We start from the raw sequence: 25,816 nt of genomic DNA, 5'->3' as shown, positions 1-25,816 counted from the left end.
GCACACGAGCTGAAGCCCACCCCATCCTACTGCTACCCAAGGCACAACCCAGTCCCACACCACTGCCTCCTCTTTTCCACTCAAAATGGTCTGCCCACAGCCTCTCGCTACCTCCAGCCCTTGCTCCACTTCTCAGCTCTCCTGACTATCCACGAGCTGAGCTAAAAATCCCTCTTTTGGCACCCTGTCCCAGCCGGGGTGATGCGGATGTCAGAGGTGCTTTGTATTTAAAGCCTTACATTGGGAAGGACTTGCCACACCAGTTTCAGGGCTACATCCCAGGCTGAGAAATTATTTCAGTGCAGCAGACCAAAGCTATCACAGCCAGAGGGTCAGGAGAGGCAGAATTTGTCTGTGGGCAGGTGGCATCTTCCTCCATCAAATTAAAAGTCGTTGATTTTTCCCTTGTGGCTTCCAATGACAGGAACTTTCTTTACCTCCCTGGAAAAAGGAGGCGGTTCTAGTTTTCCAACAGTATTGCTTTCCATAGTATTACAACCACCTTCACCGTCAGGAAGACAGAGATACTTTGATGCCCAAAAAATACAACTTGTCCTTGGGGGGTCTTGCCAAACACACCTCCCACCCCTTTCATCTCAGCTGCCAGTCTATTCTCGCCTTGTTTCTTTACTTGCCTTGGAAATTTGGTTCTGTAGATGGCTCAGACTGAAGCCACACCTTCAGGATCACTTTTGCTTTCAGCTTAGCAGGACCAAGAAAATAAAACCCTGCCCCTGTTTTCTGTCCTCAGCAAAACTGGAAAAGCCACCTCGTTTTAAACCCCAGGCCAGCTCTGTGCCAAGGGTGCTCTGGAAGCCTCGAGAGCAACTCATCTCCAAGCTGGCACTATGTCTTACAAGACCAAGGCCACAGTAAAACACCCCATGCAACACATACATATGCAAGTGCTCCATATTCCAGGGCCTTTGAGACGAGAAGTGATGATCAATGCCATTCACAAAAGAAATGCAATCAAAATGTAATTAAACTCTAAACTGACCATAAAACCAGTGCTGATTAATGGCTCGTGTAGAAAGTCCACCTGCCACGTGTAGTCAAGGCCTGTACCAAAGATAGTGTATCTCCCTGATCCAGGCACCCTCAGTGACCCAGCAGTTACGTACACAGCCAGGGAGGAAGGCATGGATGGTGCTGCTGGGCACAGCTACCCAGCCTGATCCCAAACCACAGGGCTGGTGCCAGGCAGGCCTGGGCCACAGGGGACACAGCCAGAGGCTGCACAAGCTATGAAGTTTTCCATGTCATTGATTGCAGAGGAAGAGCAGAAGGGGCTGTAACAGTGCAACAATACCATGATTGATAACACCACGACGAAATGAGACCGTGCATTTTCCCCACGAAGCGGTGACGTGACAGTGCAGGCGTACAGCTGAATGGCAGAAGAGCTGAGCTCAGGTTGTCTGCAACACAGGCCAAATGCAAGACCCTAGGGTAGCACCCCCACATCCCAGCTGTGTCCTGTGCCGCCCTGATGGGCTGACAGCCCCTTCACAGTGACAACCACAGCCAGTCACCAGTGTCATTTCACTCCAAGAATAAATTCCTGGATGGGATGTGCCCTTTCTACAGCCCCAAATGCTGTGGGGATGGATGCAGAGGCTGCTGTCAGGCTGAGTAGGAAAGTCTCTCCTCTGTGGCAAACCCTGACATGCTTTTTTTTAGCAGAGTGTGTAAAGCCATGATGTCAGAGGATGAGGCTATTTCTTTTTAAAGGAGGGGGGAACCAACTCTTTTTCAGGCTGAGCTTTCAGCAGCCCACGCTGCCGTTCAGAGGGGTGATCCCCCAAATCTTCCAGTGAAAGCTACACTAACACATCATTCACACAATCAGACCTCACCGTGCAATTAATACACCCCTCTACAAAGCCCCACTGCTGCAATCCTCCTCCCAGAAACAGGAAGGAAGGATTCCACCCCCCACCGAAAGTCCTGTTGTGAACACAGGTTTTGGCGTTTGCACAGTCAGGACTGACAGACCCATTCTCCCCACCTCTGCCCCTGTGCTGCCCTCAGCAGGGAGGGAAAATGGGAGGGAGGGCTCTTTTTGCTCCCGTGGAAGCCCAGTGAGCGTGTCAGCGACCTTGTGTAATTGGGCTGGACCCTCCTGCACTCGGGAGCATCGCGTAGCACCAAGGCCATCCATCTCCACCACTGAGACCCACAGGGAGGAAGGCAGGGGACACGGAGCCTCTGCTTGGAAAAAATCACTCCTGTGTGTTACAGCTTCCAAAACAAAACAAAAAAAAAGGCAGGGGGGTTTTTTTCTCCCAGGCAGGAAAAGGGTTAGTCATTCCAGCAGTGTGGCGGCAAGGGAATAAGCGCTGCTCTCCTGCGCTGGCAGTACATGCTCCTGTTTTCCCTCCGAGGGAGAACTCCCAGCAAATAGCCATAAATAACTTGGGGCAGGGGGAGCTGGAGGCTGGATTACGGGATGGAGATTTAATAACTCCCAGCTCTGTCTGCAATAAAAGCCGATCAGAGAGCAAATCTCAGCCTGATCCACAGGGAAGCTGTGGAGAGGCTGGCACGGACAGACGGGAGCTGCTGGCAGCACCCAGACACACCCACAGTCCCACTGAGGCTCCCATGGATGGGAGTCAGGTGCCAGCCCTTCCCAGGGGATGGCAAAGGGCAGGAACAATTTCAGGCAGGCAGTTGTGTGGGCAAGGAGCAGAAAACACTCCTTTATTTAGCTGCCACCTCAGAGACACCCCCCCAAGAAGGGCACCTTCCCAAAGTGCCATATAGGAGTACTCCAGAGTGCTATAGGAGTCCTCCAAGAGCTCTATCACTTCTTTTTTTTTCCTCATTTGCTTAAAAAAAAAAAAAAAGACAACCAGCCAGACAGAATCTATGAGTAATTTTTTAAAAACAGGATTTCATAATCTGAACCACATTCACGTAATTTTTCCTAGTCACATAGGAAAGACACTCTTTGTAATTGGGGAAAAGAAGTTTCTGAAAATCCAGGCATTTCAGCAGTTGTGAATAATTATAAGTGCATAATGAAACAGGCAGCACTTAACGAAACAGGCCATTGCTTAACGCCTCATTCCAGGGACAGTGACAACAGTCACTGGTATCCAAGAAGAGAGCAGTCCCACAACAATTTCAGAAATCATTAGCACTTATTTTACTGACATAGCCTTTGCACCAAAACCCTTCACCAATGTAAACATTTTTCTGCACAGCTAATCCTTTCAGCACGAATGAGATTCATCAGGAGCCAAGGCATGTTAAAACAAGTAGTTTAAGACATTCTGAAACTGTTTATGCTTACTTATGATTTATCTGATTGGTTCCTAAAAAGCCTTTATAGGGGCAGGTCACCAATAAGGACTCTTCTTGATGCCAGTTGTTACATTTTACACTCCATTCCATCATGGTTTTTTCAAAGTTAAACAACATTTAAATGTGACTCTTGGATTGCAAGATTTTTTTCTTCTCTCTTCAGGTAAGACAACAAAAACATATTGTTTCCCTGACAGGCAGAAACCCGGCAACACCCAGAGGCTCCCTTTGCTGGGCTCAGCTACTGCAGGTACAAACCTGTTGGAAACAAAGGGTACTCCAAGGCAGTTTTACAAAGCTCTCCTGCACATTGGCCAGGGGCACAGCTCCCAGGGATGCTCCATGACACCCTTGGCCCTGAGGATGGGAGTTGGCCCTTCAGAGAAATCAGGGCCTGGGTTCAGCTTGTGCAAAGTGCCCTGTCACAGTAAAGGTGCTGAGCTCCTGCCACTGTCCCCACAGTGCCACAAACATCCAGGGAACAGACGTTTTCAAAAACATCTGGATAATTTAAGCTGCTTGGAGCAAATCCACACACATCCTTATACAGTACAGGGCATCCCACATTGCCAGCTTGCTGCTGCACAGAGAGGTGACATGCAAGTGCCATTACAGGTGGATTCACTGGAAAATGCCCCCCTGCAGGAGCCACAGGGCTGCAAGCATCCAATGAACAAACCCCTCCTTCAACACTACACAGCCACCCTGCCTATTCCTCCTGCTTGCCATGATTCATCCTGGAAAATACTCTAGGAACTACAAATTTGAAAAAAATTACACTCAAATTTAAGGGGGTGCATAAAAATCCAGCAAAATCCAGCACAGAAACATTAGTTCTTAGATCCAGGGTACCCCAAGGGCCTGGAACCACCAGCCCTATCCATGTCCCTCAGCAGGGCTCCCACCGTGGAAAGGCAGCGTGGAGCACTAGAGCCACACAGGGATGGGAACACAAAAAAAAAAAGCAAGGATGGGAATTCCAAAAAAAAAAAAAAAAAAGAAGAAAACAGGGTCACAAGGGAAAAAGAATGCTCAACCTGGGCTTGCTGGTACTTTTAACCTGTTCACACCCCTCCTGTGACCCAGAGCAGCATCCTGAAGGTGACCTGCCACCTGTGTCACCAAACGCTGAGACGATGGCTGCGATGGACCAGCGAGGCAGAGGAGCTGCCACCATGGCCAGGACACCCAGGGTACAGCGTGGGGAGCAGGGACAATGCCTTGGGTGGTAGCCCTCGGCCCCAGGCACGTACCAGCAAAGTGCTGCCCTTCCGGAAGCAGAGAGGAGAGGGAGGGACCTGAAACGAAGCCATGCAGGCACGTATCCCTCAAAGCGGCACACTGATGGAGCACAGACCTCGGAAGCAACACGCTGAGACAGAGTGAAACCACTTTTGCCCCACGGGGAACCAAGGAGTGGAGCCCACCAGCTCCCAGCAGCTGTGGGGCAGCAGAGCCTCTGGCTGCCACTGACACCCTCCCTACAGAACAGCCAAAGGTGAGCGGCTCGATATCCGTTCCAAAAGCAAACAAACAGGAAAAGACGTCTTACATCCTCCAAAAACAGTAGCCTGCCTTTTTTTTTTTTTTAATTGGGCTTAATTTTTTTATTTCCTTTTCCAGACAAAACCAGATCGATCCATTAGAATGCTTTACAGCTCCCTGGCCAAACCATTTCCCGTGCTGTTAGACAATAGGAGCCCCACGGTGCCAAACCAGCCTGCAATAAATAACCCCCAGAACACCACAGTTTCCCTGTGCTCCCTCCATGCCTTCCCCACAGCCGTTCTACCACTGCTGGGCCGTCGTGCTCCCTTGTGCTTATCTTGGCTTTCTAAATATAACCCACAGAGCGAGACAGAGAAGGCCTTACCCAGGCATGCATGCCTGGCACAGCAGCAGCACTTACAAATCCTGCGGGAAAAGGAACATAATGGGCCTGGGGCACAGGGAGAGCCACGTCCCTGGGGCCAGAAGGTGCAGGACAGTGCAGGCTGAGCAGTCTCCGGCCCTCGCCAGAGCCACTGGGCGGAAAAGCAGAAGACCTAAACCACGGAAGGAGACGTGGAAAATATGGAGCGCTGCCTCGGGTTTTCTCCGAGGGAGGAGTGGGCACGGGTGAGCACATCTGGAGTGGGGCAGGATGGGTCACCCACACACGGGAGCTGAGGTATCCCCTGGCACAGCTGGAAGCCCGAAGGGAGGAGGTGCTCTCCTCCTCCTGGCTGGGGAGGTTCGCAAGCCCCGGGAACAGTACAAATCAGCGCTGCTCATGTTGCCATTGCGGCTTGCCCAAAATATTTTAGGGATGCCTGCAGCCATGCGCCCAGGTGGGTCACGCAGCACGGCCGGAGGAGGTGGCACAGGGGAAGCCTCCGCTTCCTGACGTCAGCCCGGCTCAGGGATGTCTGCAATTATTTTCCCAATTTGTGTCCCCACATCCCTCGCCCCAGGCTCCCCGCTTCCTACAGCTCTGCAATATGCTCAGCCGGGCCCTAACTGCCGTGTTTTTATTTATCCTGTGCTCCGCACCCTTTTCCTTGTGGTAGTGCTCAATTCCAGGGCTGCACCAACCACACAGGAGCAACCACCTAACGCTGAAGGAAAAGAAAAGAAGCCTATGGAAATGCTCCTTTTTAAGCACAAATGACAACCATTTCCTGTAAATTTTGAACCTGCAGTGGCACATAATTCAAAAACTACCTGCTCCTCGCCTGCTGGAGTGCCGATGCCCACAGATGCCCTTGGGAAGAAGGGGAAATACCCTCTCCAGGGATGCTGGTGCCCACCAAAAACCCGAGGAGCCACCATCCTCCGCTCAGTGCCAAAGCCCCCCAGCTCCTGCCTCGCCTTGCTGAGCTCAGTCCTGCGGCCTGAGCCGCCGCTGTGCATCCATCACCCACGCCCCACTCCCATCTCCAGCGGGGATGCTCGGGGCGGAGGGGGCTTAAAACCGGGGTTATCCCCCTTTCTCCCACAGCTGGATGGCTCTGGGAACAAAGCAACAAAACCAACGAGGGGGGAAATTTTAGAAAGTGAAAAAAAAAAAGAAAAAAAAAAGAATGAAAAAAAAAAAAAAAAAAGCGGTGCGGGCGGGGGGCAGCCTTGGGGCGGGGGATGTCCATCTAACCTTTTTGACCTGGTCCTCCTTCAGCTCCGTGAAGTAGTAGGCCAGGAGCTGGGCGGCGATCATCCTGCCGGCTGCACGGCGGCTCCGCGCACGCAGCGATGCGGGGCCGGGGGATGGCCGCGCCGAGCCGAGCCCAGCCGAGCGCCGCCCCTTCCTCCTCCTCCTCCTCCTCCTCCTCCTCCTGCCGCTCCTCGGGGCCGCCCCGGCCCCGCCCGGCGGGACGTGCCGGCGGAGGGCGCGGGGCAGCGTTCCCGGCCTGGAGGAGCAGCAGCAGGGCAGTGCCCTGCCGTACCCCGCAGGGTCTGTGCGGCAGCCGCGGAGACAGCCTGCTGAAGGCTGCCCCGAAAAACACCACACACACACACACACAAAAACCCTCCTTCTTGGTGGCCAAGGGCATCCTGGCCTGTATCAGCAAATAGTGTGGCCGGCAGGACCAGGGCAGTCACTCTCCCCCCGGACTCAGCACTGGTGAGGGGTCACACCTCGAGTGCTGTGTCCATTTCTGGGCCTCTCAATTCAAAAAGGACATGGAGAGGCTGGAGCACAAATCTGATGAGGAGCAGCTGAGGGGGCTGAGCCTGGAGAAAAGGAGGCTCGGGAGTGACCTTATCGCTTTCTACAACCACTGACAGGAGATTGTAGCCCAGGTGGGGTCAGTCTCCCAGGCAACCAGCGACAGGACAAGAGGACATGGCCTTAAGATGCGCCTGGGGAGGTTCAGGTTGGACATCAGGAGGAATTTCTTCACAGAAAGGGTGATCAGACGTTTGAATGGGCTGCCCAGGCAGGTGGTGGAGTCACTGTCCCTGGAGACATTTAAGGAAACACTGGACATGGCACTTAGTGCATGGTTTGGTTGATAGGGTGGTGTTAGGCATAGGTTGGACTCAATGACCTTCTGTCATTCTGTGAAAATACCCTAAACCAAAGACACAAATCTTTGAGAAAATAGGAAAACTTCAGGAATCTCCACTAAGCCCAAGTATCCCCTGCCTGGGTGTGATCCTGCAGCCCTGGACAGACGGCCGAGCTGCTGGAAACCCGTGGGGGGCCCCAGAGTCACTCTGACAGTTGTACTTTCAAGGACCCCACATTCATATTCCATCAGAAATTCCCTATATCAAAGGTGCTCTTGGGCACATGGTGTTGATTCTTGGGGTGTCCTGTGCAGGGCCAGAAGTCAGACTCGATGATCCTTGTGGGTCCCTTCCAACTCAGGATATTCTACGATAATACACTGATGGAGAGGGCCTCTCCTCCCTGCACGTGATGCCTACATTTTTGCCACACTGGAGCACGTTCCTCAGCACCCCGAGGAGGCATCCACCACCAGGAAGGATGTTAGGGCCCACACACACATAAGAGAAGCAACACAACACCCCTCTGAAAGCTGAGGCCAAGTGCAGATGCCAAGTGACACATGTCAGCAGCCCAAGGGGCTCTTGCCTGCCCTGTCCATCCGCAGGGACAGGAACACACACCCATGCATAGGGTGGTGATGCTGGAGGCGTGATTTGCATAGAGATTGTCTACCACAGTCTAAGTGATTAAAAACCTGCTTCTTGAGTTTCCGGCTTCCTTTTCAGTGCTACTTTAATTAAATGGTTTCACTGGCCAAAATCAAGAGCTGCTTTGGCAGACACATCCTCCTTCAGGCTGCCCTAGTCGCTGCAGGCAGGGTGGGCAGGATTTCCTTCTCCGCCTCCAAGCTCGGAGAGATTTTCATCAAGCGTTTCACTGCTCTGCACAGTGTTACTCCTGCTTGTTTGCTTGGCAAGCTAATGAGCAACATTCCCAAGCTCCCTGGCACAAGCAGGCTGCCTGTCTGCGGGCACAGTGGCATCGCCCTGCAACCAGGCACAGCAGGAGTTCACAGGCAGCACAGGAACGTGGGGCTGAGCTGAATCATCCCAGTGTCCAACGTCACCCAATCCCTTACACAGGCTGACCAAGCTCTTGCTCAGATGTAATTCACTGCTCAGTCACGCTCCGCCCCTTCTGCTGGTCAGAAACTATTTTTAATTCTCAGCCAGGCTCGCTCCTGTTTTCAATCCATCTGTCATCTGCTAAACCGTGTCTTTCATCTGAGATCGCTCTCCTCGCTCTTGAGCGTTCACTTTCTATAAACACACTGAAAGTAACCCTACACATCCCCAGCTTTTGCTTCACTAGGTGAGACAGACTTGGTTCTTTTTGGTCTGAACACTGCCTGACACTGCCCACTTCACACAGGTTCTCTGTTAGCGGAGCTGCCTCTACACAAGGTTTACAAACCCTACTATCTATCTGCTCCATCCCAGACACCTAACCACCACCTAAAATACACAATACTCCCCTCAGGTACCTTGCTGCAGGAAGGCTTACGCAATTAAAACAGTTGGACAATCACACAGGTAGACACTTGAGCGGGAGGTGGTTCATGTAAGAAAGTCAAAAGCAGTCAGGGGACGGCTAAACAAGTATTGCAAACAATTGGGTTTGTCTTCAGTTGCTGAGTGTGGCATTCAAGAAAAACGGACTGAGCACCCAAAAAGCCACTAGAGAAAACATAACAGTCCATCCAAGGTGAAACAGCTGCAATATTTAAATATGTGGTATTTTTAAACTCCGTGCAAGGATAAGAGAGCCTGACCAGTTTTGATGCTGTAACCAGTACTGGGATGAACAAGATGGAAGGGCAACTAAAGATCCCTGTGGACACCCCAACCCTTTGCAAGCCCTCTTTGCATTGCCAGGCCAGCAGTGAGCACCCAGGTGTTATTTTGAGGGGCCTAGGGGGAGCTGTGCACAGGCTGCCAGGCAGGAGCAACCAGCTCTCCATCTCGGGCTGCGGGAGTCTCGTACCATTGAGCCCTGGGTTTTCCCTTCTGCTTCACTGGAAGGGATCAATTCAGCAGCCAATTAATTACCGGCACCTCCCCTACTCTGCCAGGCATCCAGCAGGCTGTTTTGAAAGCCACTGTCCTTTAAGACAAATTACTGGAGGCTGAACGTGACACCTGATGACTTGCAGCTATTTTGATTGCGCTTTAATCTTATTGTCCCTATTTAACTGTAAAGCGCTTCAAGTGACTCAAGTAACTCTGTGCATCAGCCCTCCTGGATGTGTTTTGGGGTTTTTTTCCCCCTTTGCCTGTTTCTTCGTTAAGTGTTCACTCTCTATACAAGTCTGCATTCCAATCAGACTCCTATACAATGTGGGGATTTTTTTTTTAAATCATGTCCATCACGTAGTTTTGATGCACACAGCTGCTAGATGCTTTCTATTTTATAAGTAAACAATTAGGTTGTAGTTGTGTTTGTTGGCTTTTTTTAAGTGTCTGGAAAACGACTGATCCCCTTTTCCTCCCCATTACATTTTCTTTCACAGTTCTCAAAAGGAAGTGAAAGAAAGCACCCTCTCTAATAAATAGTAAGTTCCCAGTTTGTGACAGCATCTCTGATTAACAAGGGAATTTTTAGGTAGCCTTTGAAGCTCCCTTTCCAGGGCAGGAAACCACATATCTGCACTAAAGAAATCACTGTTCATTTGTGCTGAACTTAATGCAGAAGTTACGAAGAAAATCTAAAAGCAGCAGAGATATCGATTCGATGAGCAATTCGGCCAAACAAGGTTAAATACGTTATGCAGTTTCACCTTGCCAGGGGGCACAGCAAGCAGGCACTACCACACAGCCAGCCAGGATGCTTTAGCTCATGTTTCCCCTATGAGGAAACAAAATTAGCTAGGAATGCCTTGAGGGCAGCTCACCCCACGCACAGGAAAGGCCACTCCATGTGTGGACAGAGCGGCGCACGCTCTGAAAGGGGGTTTTGTGCTCCTGGTACAGCACACCAAGAGGATGTTTCCAAAAGATGTTTAAGGCACAAGGACTAGCAACGGGTTCTGGCATGGTTTTGGCTTGTTTTGTTGGAGATGCTCCAGGGAGAGGGTGAGCTACTTTTTAACGAAGTCCGGTTAGAAGGATTTTAGCACCATTTGCCACACTGAGCATTTGACGGCCAAACTGCAGGGCTACAGGTTTCAAGAGTTAAATCCCTCCAAAGACACGGCAGGATTTCTGTAAGCTGTGTACTAAGCAATTAAAGATCACAAACAGCCACGTCTAGATTCTAGACTGTGGCCATGGTGAGAGGACAGTGGAGGAGGAAGCAAATCCAGCAAAGGAGGAATGTTGTCTACTGGTTCACATGGGAACAGAGACTCCTGGGGCAGAGGGAGATGCTCTGTGTCTCAACTCCCCATACTTGAGCATCAGGCAGATGTGCTGGCTTTTATTTCTTTAAACTGGTTGCTGTTCTTCAGCATCAGAGGGATGCAGAGACCACGACCCCCACAAACCCAAGAAAACCAGAAAGCAGATAAATACAAGCCCCAAACCCGTGGCTTACAATAAAGCCCCCCTATTTGGAAGGCCTAGATGATAATTTCTTTTTAAACCTCTTAGTGACCGCAAGGTTCATTAAACTGGGGGCAATTATTCCATCTTTAGTTAAATGATACTTCCAAAAGCTATGGGCTGCGTGAGCTACATTGCAAAGGACTTCCCAAATCTGCACATAGGTGGGGAAAAGAGAAAACCGCTCCCTGGAGTCACACCACCACAAAAGTTAACATCTAGCTCCCGTGTTGCACAGCAGAGCTACTCTATGCTACTTTCCAACCCACTGAAGTTTTCTAACACATCCAGCCTGCTGACATCCCCTGGCACTTTGTATGCAAGTCCACTCAATTTGCTCTTCCTTTACACACTGAAAGGGAAACACAAGTGTAATCCATCCAAACTCGGCTCTTTCTTATTTCCCCTCCTGTCCTAGGTATTCACCACAGCACCTTCCCTCTCTCCAGTGCCAGAATTACAACTCATTTTACATCTCTGCATAGGAAAGCAATAACCATCCCAGTTTTCTGACTCAGCTGAGGGGTTCTGCATTAGTTAAACATTTTTTTCCATTGAGGTGAGAGCTGCTGCATCAAGCAAGCACTTTTTGTAGGGCATTAGTAGTAAGTCATTATTGCAGCTCATATACTCATAAAGCAGACCATAAACACACACACATCTACATGCACACAGAAGCAAATCAACAAAATCAGTTTGTAAGGCAATAGAAGGGCATCAGTCTTTGGGTGATGAACCCAATGTCAATGAGTTGCCTTTCTTGACCAGGAGATTAATCATTTATTTAATTTCATAAAACATCTCAACCTCAGCAAACTGAAATGAGCACAAATGAACATTTCTGATGCCTACTAAAACTCCAGTTCTAGTAAACAATATTAAAAGAAATTATATTGAAAAAAGGGCAAAACATAGAGTACAAACTGGTTTCAAATTTCAGAAGGGATAAGTTTAAAGTATTTTACTTTACTGATATCTTCAGAAGAGGCAGTTCAATACCAGCTAAAGAATGTCTGCATAACCAGCAATTCACTTAAGTGATGAGCCAGTTACAATGATTTAAACAAAGGAAAACATAGCCTAATTTATTGTACTATATAGAGACAGTTTTCCTAAATCTGCTTTCAGCTCCTCACAGATCACTGAGCTCGTTTGTCAAAGTTCAGCTCTAACACACTCACTGTGTTAGAGGACATACAAAACCAAAGGCAGTCCTTCAGCCCTGCAAGGACCAGTGAACCTCAGCAGCCAGCTGGTTTCTGTGCACTGGTGTGCACTATCCCAGGAAGGGTCGGATGGCAGGGTCCCAGTCGGTGCCCTTTAACGACAGTGCACCTTTGCTCTGTGAGCAGTAAATCCATAATGAAGAGCCTGGGTTTCCAGCACAGGGAACGAGACCTGCCCCTCTCTTTTGGCTTTCCACTAACACAAAACAAGGCAACAACTCTCAATCCAGAGATATCCACTCAGGATACACCTTTCCCCTTGACCCAGCGTTCGATGCTAGTGCAAATCAGCTTACATCACAAGCCCCAAACCCACGGGGTGCCAGCATTAATTGAAGAGGCTTTGGGTTTGTGCACCTTTTCCAGCAATCCCCAGCGCAAGAGACCCTCCTGCCAAGCCAGGTTAATACCCTCACAACATGGGGCTCTCCTGAGAAAGTGAAGGACCTCCACCCTTTAGCCCAGGAGGGGTGAGAAGCAGGTACTTACTTTGCACAACGGGGAGCAGCAGGAGCCAGGAACATCCACGGCATTCGGCTCCTCCTGCGTGGCCATAGCAGGAGCACCTCTTGCCACGTCACATGGTCAACACAGGGGGCTGTCAACAAGAAAAGAGGCAGAATTGTAGGTTTTCACATCTCTTTCCCCAGCCTCAAGATGCCTTTGAAAGCCACACTCCCCAAAGACAGGTGCTCTCTTAAAAACCCATCCAGTGGCTGGGATACAGCAGACACAGACTCACTGTTGCCATCACCCCAAGAGAGGGGAAACAGGGGACATACAGGTTGTGGACCACAAGTGGGACCTAGAAGAATGGTAGGAATGGGGAACATGTTGGCAAAGCACTGTCCCTTGCATAGCTCCCAGATGCAGCAGTGCCGTGGGATTCCTGCTGCACTCAGGGAAGGAGAGCTTAGCAAGCAAATGATGTGTGGTGAAACACCTGAGTCCTGCTACAGTTTGTTGTTCTAATTAAAAGAACCCACAAAGCCTTGAAAAAAACCAAAATATTCACATTAAAACTCAGTACAGGAAGACAGTCACAGATGCTGGACTTGCAGCTAAGCATCATCTAGGAGCAACTGCAGATTTTGAGCTGCTCTGTGATGATCTGGAGATACCTTTTTTTTTTTTTGGCCAAAGTCCAAAGCTGTCTCAACAGAGGCTGGAGGAAGATGCAGGCAACACCTCTGAGCAAAATTCTGGCTTCTTCAGCTTTACAGGCTCTCGTCATTAAACATTTTAAAGTGGGATCAGAAACCCAGTGAGGTCAGCCCTGGCCAGGTCCTGGGGCATCTATGCAGCCTATTCGGGGTTGTCCTCTCCCTCCACCCCAACATTTGTTCCCTCATGCCACTCTGGCTCTCTCAGGTCTTTCGGGGTGTCTGTGCCCAGAGGCAGCAATGGGACTGAAGGGTCTCTGTGAGGAAAAGTGGGAACTGCCCCAAGCTGGGCTCTCCTGCAGCGGGGCAGGTATCCATCCTGGTGGACACTGGTGCACACTGGTAACACTTTTACACTGGGGAAGGTGTTGCCTTAATTTTGTGTTTGTTTCTCACCATCCCAATCCACTTTAATTAATATTCCCCAAGTGGAAACATTTTTGCCCATGATGGTGATTGGTGAGCCATCTCCCATCCTTTTGTCCACCCATGAGCTTCTTCCTCCTATTTTCTTCCCTGTCTTGCTGAGGAGGAGACTGTAAGCGGGCTGAGTGGGCATCAGGCAGCCAGATACAGCCAGCCTGCCACACCAGGTCAAATACAAACCTAGAAGAGACTTGGACCCCTATTTTCATTCTCAGATTTTCACACACAAAAAACATAGAGGAAGAATAAAAATTTTCCAAAATTCATGTATGTGTCAGAAAGCAAGTTCTTGTTTTAATTAAGCAGGTATCTCCATCCCTCTGATACATTCCTGATAGGAAACCTGAGGGTCTGGCTTCACAGCATAGCTACAAAAGATGGTGATGGAGACTTTTTTAAAAAATATTTTTACAAGAAGTTTTTCTTGTCATCCCAGTGCTTTATAGGGAACCCAGCCCTCTGGGCTTCCTGGTCGGCAGCTCTGGCCCCAGATTTCAGCAATGGTCCCCAGAACTCACTGCAGCAACAGATAACCCCATCCTGTTTGTCTTTCCCTTTCTTCCCTGAAGAAGATACCATTTTTAGGAAAGCAAAAGTATCCTCACAAGGGCCCTGATATCTGGGGCCACTATGACTCATCCCCTGCTGGCCCTTTGACAGCTGCTGAGCTCACCAGCCCCGTCTGGGAGCAGGCCCATCATGGACAGACCCGTGCTCCCACTCCCTGTCTCCCAGCAGGGTTACGGGTGTTTCTACTCTGACATTTGACATTGAACAAACAAATGTTCTAATCACACAATTTATCTATAACCATGTTTTGGACACATTACTGCAACAACAGCCCGTGGCAATCAGTCAACATTCGAGACCCAGAAAATGCCCTCAGCTGTTTTATCACCTGCCCTCAGTGTCAGATGCTATGGATTCAGGTCGCAGCATAAAGCTGCAGGGATGGCACAGGTGAGCTCTCATGATTTTCAGTATCAGCCTGGTCACCTCCTTCCCTCCCCTCACAGCAGTGTCATTGCACGTGGTTCAACAGATGCTTCCCTGGGTGGTGGGATGAGCACCCTCCTTGCAGAGCTTTGTCAGCACCCGAAGTGCCCTGAAGGGATTTTTTCCTCTCTCTGCAGCACTGCATATTCAGAACAGCAGGGTTTGACTCGGGCTCCTTAAACTTTGACCAGAGCTGGGACAACAAATCCAAACGATTTCCAACTTCAAAAGAGGAATTTGCTTAAAAATAAAACTGAATTTTTCACATACCCTTGGCTTTATCTGGAGAGCAGTCTGGACAATAAGACACAACCACCAGCACAAACAGGATCCCAAATATATTTGAAGAGCAAAAGAGCCTCTTTGCAGTCGGGTGACAATGGTGCTTCATTTGGATCTGCTTTCCAAACACTTCCACAGCACCCCCTTCCAATCACAACATGCCACTTTGAAATGCCAGTACCACTTAGCTCCTGAGCCTATTAGACCATGAAGCAATAAACCCAGAGAAACAAAAATAACCCAGATACCTACTTTAGCACCCAGTTGAGTAGACAGGTGTTATCCCGAGGGCTCCATGTGCAAAAGCATCCTCAGAAATGCCACACCTTGACCTCTGCACAACGGGTGGCATGAAGCTGGTCTCCAAAAACCGTGGTGTCTTCCCAAAAGGTGCTAATATTAACTATAGCCCTTTGTTTCTTTGCACTCAAGGTTTCTCCCCGTCAGCTTTCTGGCATTTGCCAGCGTGGTACACGCTTTACTGGGCAGATATTGAGCTGCAAATTCCTTCATATTTCTCTATCCACAGCATTCTGCAGCTAAAGCTCTCGCCGGCCAGCAGATGAAAATGCCACTTACTGCTTATTCCTGCTGCAGTTTGTTGAATTAAAACCTCTTTGTTTCCGAGCTGTAAACAAATTCTTCTTAATCTTTCAATAAAAAAATGTCAATTATGCTCTCTAACAATGTAACTTCATTGTGATGAAAGAAGTCATTGCTATTGCTCTAATCGTGATAACATATCAGCTGCTTTTAGAGTCAATTCCTTTTTGTGCAAAATTTAATGACCATGCAATTATTCAAATTTCAGACTAACAGACTGGGCTTTAGACCTACAGCTCTGAAAACCCTTTGGATATTGCTCTGAAAACACACACTTGAAAGCAACAGAAAAGGCTCTGGAGCAGAGTTTCCGAGTTCAGAACGCAAAACCCCTTCACAATTCATTCAGCACAGCCGGCCTGGGGCCCACGTCAAGCACAGCTATTTCACTGGAGAGCCAAGGAAAGAGAGCCAAACTCTCAGCACGCTACAACAGGCACTTGCCAGGCCCATGGCTTTCATTTGGCTTCACTGGGAGTCGTGTTTATGTCCACTTTCCTCGCCTCTCCCTGGTTTCAGTGCATTTCCTGCAGAATCGCTGGCCGCAGCAGATGTGCCCTTCGGGCATTTCAATTTGTTTTTTGTTTTGTTGGTTTGTTTTTTTTTTTCTCATGCCAGTATTTATCACATTTGTTTCCAGAATCAGCTGTTGCTCCCAAATCAGCGTCCGTAACTTTCCGCTTTGAAGTGTTCAGGACGTGCCTGCTGGGAAAGCACCTTCCCCGTTTACCTGCTCGGACCCTCACAGACCTTCCCTCCATGCCTTTCCGCCATCCATTTTCTCCTCCTGCAGAGAGCTCCCCTCCACGACCAAGTTGTCCATCACCAGCCAGTCAGCTCCATTAACCACTTACATCCCAATTCCTGCCCTCGGCATCCCAATCATGCTTTATTTGTGAATCCAGGGACGGCTGCTGCCCCAGGACCTCAGCTCATCCCAGAAGGTGCCTTCCCTTGCACTGAGGGGAATGCCTGTGCTAAACTCAGCCCCAGACTCTCACCCCCTCCACCTTTCCCTGCTCTGACTCCCTGTGGCAACACAGAACAGCCTTTTTTTAGCTCCCGGGAGCGGACACAGCCTGCAAGGATGAGGACAAGGATGAGGACAGTCCTCTGCAGTAGCCTGGCAGGCAGCAGTCCCAGTCCCACAGCTACACAGATGGCCAAGGCAGCCCTACAGGAACAGGGGCTTCCCAGGGGCAGAAACCTTTGGCAAGCTGGACATCCAAGCAGCAAACTGAGAGCAACAAAAACAGACCTCAGCAAAGCAAATTGAATCGATAACACCGGTGGGTTTGAGAACAGAACCCCAGCATTTCTGCAATGCCTGGGGCTGGGAGCTACCTCTCACCTCCAAGTCCAAAGAAAATGGATACCAATAAGGTTGCAACCCCATTGCCTCCCTCCCGTTCTGTCCGGCCCAAAGAACAATAACAAAAATGCAGCAGTTAACTCAGTGAACATCCTTGAAGAGTCCTTGTAATTAATGGCTCCTAAGGTATCACACCTGGCATTGCTGTCAACCCTTTTCTCCACTGTTAAGACTTACCTTATAGTTGTTCTGATATGCAGTAATGAATTTATGGAGAAGCTTTCACTGTTGACTCTTCACACATCTCTCCCCTCTTCTCCAAACAGCCTTTATCCCTCCCAACAAAAGAAAGAAAATAAAATATAGTGGTAGTGAAACAGACTCAGTCTCCTCTTACCTCTTTTTTTTTATCACTTTGGTTTTCACCTGGTTTTAACTCAGGCTTTTCTAGATAAAAATAAGAATTTGGGATTCTTGGGGGGGTTGGGTTGTTTTGAGTTTGGTTGTTTGGTTTTTTTTTTTTTTTTATAACCAGTCAGGAAAGATCAAGGGTGCAAGGACCTTCTTCCACTCCTTCCAGCAAGCTCCTGCTTGCTGAGATTCCCCAGCATTTTGTTCTTCAACTTGTGCACAGGAATCCTCCCACATGGAGCCCTTTGTCCATTTTCCTGTAGCCAATTCCTTGTGCCAGTGGGGAGAGTTTTCTGGAGGAACCCGTGTTTCCTGGTTTTCTATCTGTTCTCTCTCCACAGAACACAGTTTTTACTAACTCTGGGGGTGCCGGGGCTGCACGAGGCCCTGGGACACAGAGTGCAGATGAAGGGTAAGGCTGGGGAGGGAAGGGCATTAAAAAAAGCACACAACAAGATCCAAATTATTTCGGCATTCCCCTCTCAGACAGACATGACCCATCACGTTTACAGAACCTTCAGTGTGCACCTGCAAGGTGATAGTATCAATGAGAGAAAGGAAAACATTAATTAAACTTCTGGTGGTTTTCTATCTTGCTTTACACATCAGCTTTACAGAGTGGATGCAGTGCTTGGACAAAGCAGATATCTACCTTATTTCCCTTCCCACTCCCACCCCAACAGGCCACCCATACTCATGTACAGGAATAGGTTTTTTTATTATGATTATTTTTTACATATATATATATATATATATATATCCCTTGCACTGAGGGGAACGCCTGTGCTAAACTCAGCCCCAGAGTCTCACCCCCTCCTGCAAGGATGATATATATATATATGTATGAGATATATATATATTGAGATATAGATAGATATATAGATATATATATATCAATATCACTTGACAAGCTAGAGACTTGACAAGCCTGAGAAATGCTCTGGATAAGCCCCCAGTGACAGTTCAAGGCAGTGGAATTCCTTTCTAAAGAAACTGGAAGCTTACCTGGAGCAGGACAACATTTACAAAGTCTCCTCCTGTCCCTGCCTCACTCCCTCTCCACCTGTTCCTATGGTGACCTTGCATCTGGGACCCCCAAACCAAAGCCAGCTCATTTCACCAAATGCAAAGAAACAAATCAAGAAAGATCAAAGAAGCAATGCTTTCATTTTGGTATTACCTACATTTCAGGCTCAAACTCCTTTACACTAATCTGCTAATCCTATATAATATTGACTGCCCAAGAAAGGAGATCACGCTAATCAGGATTTCTGAAGGATTTACACATGATCCCACACTTACTTTTGAACTTTGTCAGAGTGAAAACAGGAACATGTCACTACCAAGCTGCTACTGCATTTTCTCTGGATTACAAGTCAAGCACCAGCACTGTCCAAATCTAAAGCCACCCAAATGTGTCTCTAGCAGGCAAACCAACATGTTTATGACCCTCTGTTCCCCACAGATGAAAGGGTAACTGCAACCATCTGCTAGGAGCTTCTGAAAAGCACAAACCTCAGTTCCTCCACCCAGTAATACTTCTGTCACACCTGTGATTCAAAGATCTTTCAACTTTCCAAATCAAAAGCATGATCTATATCTGAAAAAAAGATGTTCATGTCTTAAAGAAGCATCAAAACAAAATCAATAAATTTGAGCATTAAATGTATTGACTGGAGGGAAAACAGGCAGAAATGAAGCATCACAGAGCTATCCAAAAAGCAGTAGAAAAGTAGAAAAAAAAGAATCTCAATTTATTTTAAATTGACTAACAATGTCATGTGATAAATTGCACCACATTTTTCAGTGTGTGATAGGCTGATTTAATAGAAGGCCTCTACTTTTATTTTAAGCAAGAGCTTTAAACTGAATCACCACATATGATGTGCAGAGAAGGGTTTTGCTTCAGCAGTTTAACATCTACACAAGGGAGGTGGCAAGTTTGCAACAGTCTGAGTTTCCACATGTCGACAGAATCAGGAACATGATGCTGCATCGTTATCCAGTCGGAGAATGTTCTGGTCTAGGGACAGCCAAAGCATCGGTGTGTCCATGGGATCCCTGGGAAACTGCAAGTGAAGTGTGTATCCCTGGTAAAATCCCGCAGGAGCCAATCCCGCCCTTCTCCAGGGTTGCCCAGCGAACCTTTGGTCGTTTCCCTTTCCAAAAGCCTCCCCAGCTCAGGTGCTGTGTCCCTGCCCAGCAGACGTGTGGGAGCTGCCTGACTCCAGAGCAAGTCAGCTGCCTGCAGGAAAAGCAGGAGCACGCGTGTCCTGGGCCTCGGGGACCTCAGGACAGCTGTCGGGCACTGAGCACTGTGAGCACTTCCAGGTTCATGGGATCAGATTCCACAACACCCACAGACTCACTGAAAAAAAACCCCAAAACACTGCACATGCAAAAAATTATTATTGTGTGGGCTGAATCTACTGCAGGAAAGGAACAGCTGCAGCTGAGGTGTAAACTGCCCCGTGAGAATATTTCCTTTCCCAAAGAGATTAAAAAGAAAAATCAAAGCAATACAGGACTCCTTTCTAAATGTGAAGGGTTTGCCTTCTTTTGTTACTGGTTTGCATTCCAGTTGTGTAGAACAGGCTTTGGAATAAAAGTACAAAAGGAACTCTTGCACCATACTCACGTGGCCATTCTGGGGCAAGTCTGCAACCCCTCCTTCCAGATATACAGGGATCAATGTCCACAGATGCACTTTTGCAGATTAGAACAATTCACTCCCCCAAAAGGGTCCAAACCCACCCAGATAGTACAAGATTTCAGGTGCTGAAGGGAGAAACAGTCAATGCAGAAGAGCTGTTCTAGGCCTCACATTGCCTCCATAGCTGATTTTTTTTTGCTTCTATACCCAGCCCCTCCAAATTTAACCTGTTCATCACCAGGAACAAACTTCCATTCCAAATAACTGCCCTTACTACACAGGAAGCTTTGGTTCCTGGGGCTCTGTGGATTCTGAAATATAAAGAAAAAGTAAAACACTAAGTTTCTTGACAAAAGGAGAAAAACATTAAATGTAATGAGTTCACAACTTGCCTCTTCCCAACTGCTTAGTACAGTGAGCTCAGCACCACACCTTCAGAAGTGAAAACTATTTCCAAGTATCATTTTTCACCCATCCAGTAACTTCAACACAGACACAGCTGCTGAGATGTTGGGGTTTTTTTGAAAAACTACAAAACAGGAAGGGTCTGTAGCTTCCAATTTTGAATCTGTGACTGCTAAATTTAAACCCAGCAGCAGCCTGGTTACAGATTATTACATAAACCCAACTGCTGATCCCCCCCTGCACGATGGTTACTTTTGACCTAACTAGGCTTAAAGCACATTTCTTGGCCCCACTTTCTGCTGCCAGCCTGGAAGGAAGCAAATATCCAAGAAGAGAGGATTAAGGGAGATAGAGGAATACTTGAGAACAGGAGCTAGGCAGGATGCAGATTTGCTGCCTCTCTGTGTCATATGATTGCTTTGGCTTGTTCTGGGTAAATCAGGTGAAGGACATTTGGTCACACAAGGCCATGGGCTCTATCCACAAACCACCTTCAGAATAACTGTAGTGCTGCTGAGCGCTGTTAGACATTTAGGTTTAAAGAAAGGTTTAGGTTTAAAGATTTATATTCTAAGAAAGCTCCCACTTGCCTGCATGTTCTTCCCACAACTCAGAAGAGGCATTAGACAGAGAGGCTCACGGCACCCCAGATTTACTTACAAACAGGCTACACACAGGCTGAGCAGGAGGCAACAGAAAATGAAAACCAGGGATAAACTCCTTTCCATACAATGGAAACAATTCTCTCAGGAACAGGCAAGGAGATAACAGAGGGAGAATAAAGAGAAGAATTTCAGAAATTCAGGTGATTTTTGTTTCTCTCTACACAGCTGTTTTGGTGGCCTGTTTGATACTCTGTACGTACCTTGACGTAGACATAGCAGACTCTGTAGCTGCTTGTTTCTACATTCTCTCTTTCCTCCAGTATCAAAAGAGTCAGTCACAGTCAAAATCCACCCAGCGCTAGTTTAGCTTTATGTGCACTCAAAATGCACTAACATATTTTGACACAAACTGATATTCTGTGGAATCATATTTTTATCTTTACGTTAATCTATTAAACATGCCTCTGTACTCAGGAAGTATTACATTACAACACACTTGCAACCAGAGTAGTGGCAGGGGGAGCATCACTGACCAAAGCCCATTGATTTATTTTACCTTCAATTTTATTTAAAACCTGTGAAGCATTGAACAAATATGTCCACTAGACAGATGCAGCATCAGGATCTCAACATTCCGTGAGCCAGGCCAAGCCAAAACTAAAGCACACAAATCCTAAGAAACTGGTGATAAACCCAGTTGTGGTGCAGTAGCTTAATTAAGACATTGTAAAAAGACACATTTGGGGTGGATTGCATTTGTTTGTTTGTTTTCTCCCATGTGCATTACAGATGCACTGCAGGAATTACAGAACCCAGGAGACTGTGGTGTGCCAAGAATAATGCCAGTGGGGAGTAGAAACACCTGATCCAAGCTAGCAAAGGACAAAAATCCACAGTCCTGGTCGGTCAAAAGCAGCTGCTCCCTGAAAACGGGTGCCTGAAACGGGTGCCTGGCACAGCTATCTGGAATCACCACTCAGTAGATCCCTATGCACACGCCTGACAGCGCTGGAATGACTTGACCACTCATTTCTACTTCTGCCCAACATTATGCAACCGTTTTGCCACTGCAGTGATGAGGGCAGCTCCCTTCCCACTGCCATCTTCAGAGAGCATGAAGGTCACATCACACTGAGGTGCCAGTTCCTTCACTGTTTCCTGCAGGACTCTGGAAAAACTGAAAGGAAAGGGAGAGAAGAACAGAGTATTTTAACAGCTGCTTTCTGTTCTCAAATCCACTCAAACACTGGTAAATAAATATCAGAAGAGTAAGTTCACTCAACACCCTGGAGAAAAGAGCCTCCCAGTGGTAACTGGACTTGACTTTGCAATTTTTGATCCTTTAACTAAGGCAAGGGAAAGGTCAAGATGCAGGGAAACGTGTAGGATGATCCCCTCTCACACTTTTTAATCATCTCAGTAGAAAGCTGGTACAGTTGGGGATGTTTCCACATGAAAATGAGCAAACAGCAAAGGGCAGTGGTACCAGGCACTCACTGTGGATGGAGCTTGTACAAAGTCCCGTCTACTCCAACGGTGATTTGCAAGCGCTCCACACCTCGGTTCTCCCTCTTCTTCTCCACAATGGCAGCCAGCCCTGCCCCACAGAGCTGGGCAGCTCTCTGTGACACAACTCCACACACCTCCTTCACGATGATGCTGTCCTCACACGTGCTGTCCAGGCCCAGCTGCTGCAGGATTCGCCGCACCTGGAGGAGGGCGAGCCGGTCACTGCGCAGAGGGAAGCACACGGAGCAGCAAGCCATTAGGGAAAGCCTCAATTCAGACTGAAAACTGCTCCTGCCATGCCCTTTGCCATGTCAGACTGTATTTCCAGGAGGCACACACAGTAATTCATCTAACTCCCAAAGCCATGAGGGAGCTGAGCCAGATCAGCCACCCACCCGTTATTTTTGATCTCAAGGCTGAGACACTACTTTCAAGGCTTTCCACAGCAGAAAGGGTTTCAAATGGCCTGAAGACCACTGCAAACATGCACAGATATGTAGGCAAGCATGTATTCATCTATCACTGACTTTTTACTTTCTTTGATAACTAATGTTTTAAGTCCCACAAGAAACACTCCAAGTATATAATCACGCGTGGTGGTTAAGGCACCCAAGGTAACCCAGTTGTGTGAAAGGGAAATGATAATTCATGTAATCACAGAAAAATTCTGGAACTCCCTCAGTTCTTCATTTTTGGCTTTTATTGTGGGGATGGGAAGGAGGGAGGTATGCAAAGAAGAAAATGGTAATTAACTTCTTGAAGGAAAGGGCTCCACACACTTGTTTTCTAGGGGTCCCAAAAGGCCCTAAGGATTTAAACCATGTAAATATAACAACTTCACCTCTCAATCTGAGACAGGAACTTTGTTTCAAATATGCCTCTCTTCATGAGTGACTCCGAAATGTGTCCTCTGAACAGCAGCCCTTGTTTGGTTAAGTCAATCAAAATTTGCCTTACTATTTCACCTAGGTACATTCCACTGGTCATTTTTTCATACCTGTCAAGTTATAAAAAAGGTGCATTTAAAGAGACAGCATGTTAGCTTTGTTCAGCATGAGTGGTACGTACATGCCCTATGAACTCCCAAAAAAGCAGCCCAAGTTTGCAGAGCAATAGCCATTGAAATCCATCTTTCAATCAGTAAAACTCTGTTGCAGTGACTTCAAGTGCAAACACTAATTATAATATATTTACCTAAGCCAAATGGTAACAGAAATAGAAAAAATCCCTTGCAATAATAAACAGAACACAGTGTTAAAGGCAGAGTCCACGCTGAGGTGAAATACTTCCCTGTCTCCCCACGCATTCCCCAGTGAGTCACACCTGATCAATACTGTCTTTACTGAACAAACAGTCAAGTTCAGCTTATCCTCTTGCTTGAGTTGTATTTTACCTTTGAAAAATCACCCTAAGGGAAGGAACAAAGCATGACCTAGACTTTGCAGGGAAATCTTAAAAGCTGCACTGTTTGGTAACTGCCCTAAGATAAGAACAGTGCTGTGATAACAGAAACAAGGTACTTCTTTGGTTTTTTCTGGATATTTAGGTTACTTACCACACAGCACAAGACATGCAATATTAACATTTCCTTTTTGATTATTCATTCATTAAGCGTGTTCTAAAAACCAGCCAGTGTCTCTTGAAGACTGACTTCATCGGGCTCTTGGCATCAGGACCATCACATTTACCTCTGTTTCCCTGGGTTTAGTGAGCCTTCATCTACTTCTTTATCATATTTTGTCCTGATGTTGTCAATGCAGCCGTTGTCACCAAACGCTCCCCATTCTGTATTAATGCACATTTTTCCTTCATTCCCTTCCACTATTTCTATGTTTTTCATGTCCTCCATGTAGCACACATTGCTGCCCGTTCCTAGAAGGGCAGAAATGACAAGGCTTCAGCCAGAAAAGTGAAGCAGCACCTGATACTCATGGAAGATGATTGCAGTGGTCATGTTAAAGTTCTCTGCGCCATACCCCAAATTTCAAAGTTTTCTCCTTTATCTTACAGAAGCAAGGGCTAGCCAGTGATGGGAAGAGTGCTTTAATTTATACCAACAGAATGTTACCAAGTAAGACAGGCCCTGCACAGAAAATCCACAGCATAGAAGCCCTTTGTTGCAGGTCAGAAATGGCTCTGGCAGTGAAGCACTGATCAGTCATTGCTGCCAGTCTGGTCATAATGCACCACAAATCATCTTGCTCATCATCATCAGTGTGCTTCCCAAGGGCAAGCCCTGCCAAGAACCCAGGCCATTCTATGATTCTATGCTTAGACACATTTCTGGATCAAAACTTGAAGGAACTTATTGGGAGAATCTTCTAGAAAACCTCAAAAGAGTTCATTCAGACTTTTAAGAACATTTGCTTGTTCCAAGGTCTATGACCTGGCTACACAGTAAATATCAGTAAATACATTTGTCAAAACAAGAATTCATGCTCTATCTGCTGTTCTCACCTTCTGTTACTCTGCATACACTTGTTAGGCACCATCAGAGATGTGATCAAAAGTCCAACAGATTCAGGATCCTACCTGCTACAGGTGTTATGTCTCCTACTGAATACCACACAAATCTGCCAGGAATCCCAAGTGACCAGTAACTCCATGTATCAAACTCAAATAAAAGATGCTGGTTTACAGACTCCAAAGCCTAGCACCTGCATATGTGCCCTTCTCTCATGGTGGTCACTTCAACATCACTGTACCTGCAATAAGGCCAATCTCACAGTTTGGATCCTCATAGCCACACGTCATCATGGTCCCAACGGTGTCATTCACCACTGCTACAATGTCCAAGTCAAACTCCTAAAACACAAGTCACAATCAGTAGTGGAATACCAGAGGAAGAGTGAGGGGGCATTAAATACACGAAAAAGAGCAGGAAAGAATAGCTCACATTTCTTCTCCTGATGGCCTCTCTCAGCATATCAACAACATCTTCTCCCTCACAGTCTGTTGCCTTGAATCCTTTTGTCCATCCCACAAGTGTTCCCTAAAACAGAACAGAAAGAAAATTCTAATTGAAGACAGAGAGCTGTACGTTCCAAGCATCAGTCTTTTCTTGCCTCCAATCCCAACCCTCTTTATTTTAAATAATGTGTTTTCCTGGACAGGTCACTGTGAGTGTCTAGTGCAGAGTGTGTGCATGTGTATCTTTGTTACTCAGCTGTTAGTGGCAGTGACTCCAGTTTACTCAGCTATTTATCAAGGCACTGCACTCAGTGCCTTCTAAGTTCCATTTGGAAAACCTCATCTCACCTCCTGTGCACAGAGCCATTGTATTATCTGTCAGGGAAAGACTGCAAAAAATACTTTTGCCCTAAATAATTAAGCACCCATCAAACATTAATGAACATCTACTGTTAATTTTTGGCTCGTGT

The 25,816-nt window shown here is 47.4% G+C and overlaps 2 protein-coding genes across 2 annotated transcripts in view; both read right to left on the bottom strand.

Annotated features, from left to right (window-relative positions):
* The window catches only part of LOC113987812 (hexokinase-1), a 35,171-nt gene extending 28,557 nt beyond the window's left edge, over positions 1-6,614 (bottom strand). Inside the window, exon 1 of the mRNA XM_027720912.2 lies at positions 6,443-6,614. Within this exon, the coding sequence (XP_027576713.1) occupies positions 6,443-6,505 (63 nt within the window). The 5' untranslated portion in view covers positions 6,506-6,614. The remainder of the gene's footprint in view (positions 1-6,442) is intronic.
* A 13,185-nt stretch (positions 6,615-19,799) lies between these two features.
* Positions 19,800-25,785, bottom strand: LOC113987813 (hexokinase HKDC1-like). The gene is made up of 6 exons (XM_027720913.2): positions 25,333-25,785; positions 25,142-25,241; positions 24,125-24,308; positions 23,278-23,433; positions 22,425-22,658; positions 19,800-22,104 (listed from the first exon to the last, which is right to left on the bottom strand). The coding sequence occupies exons 1-6, from the start codon at positions 25,360-25,362 to the stop codon at positions 21,960-21,962; spliced, it is 849 nt and encodes a 282-aa protein (XP_027576714.1). The 5' UTR covers positions 25,363-25,785; the 3' UTR covers positions 19,800-21,959.
* Between the last annotated feature and the right edge of the window lie 31 nt (positions 25,786-25,816).

Source organism: Pipra filicauda, unplaced genomic scaffold, assembly GCF_003945595.2.
Source record: "Pipra filicauda isolate LSUMZ 115617 unplaced genomic scaffold, ASM394559v2 scaffold246_size1145428_pilon, whole genome shotgun sequence".
In the NCBI taxonomy this organism is placed as follows: domain Eukaryota; kingdom Metazoa; phylum Chordata; class Aves; order Passeriformes; family Pipridae; genus Pipra; species Pipra filicauda.
The sequence above is the reverse complement of the archived record's forward strand: the minus strand, read 5'-3'. Positions and strand labels throughout refer to the sequence as shown.

Bases quoted from the DNA above. Each gene is read 5' to 3' on its own strand.
- LOC113987813 (XM_027720913.2), bottom strand. From the start codon at position 25,362: ATGCTGAGAGAGGCCATCAGGAGAAGAAAT. The intron at 25,242-25,332 runs GTGAGCTATTCT...CTTGTGTTTTAG, and splicing joins AGGCCATCAGGAGAAGAAAT to GAGTTTGACTTGGACATTGT. The intron at 24,309-25,141 runs GTACAGTGATGT...CTGCCCTTCTAG, and splicing joins TGAGATTGGCCTTATTGCAG to GAACGGGCAGCAATGTGTGC.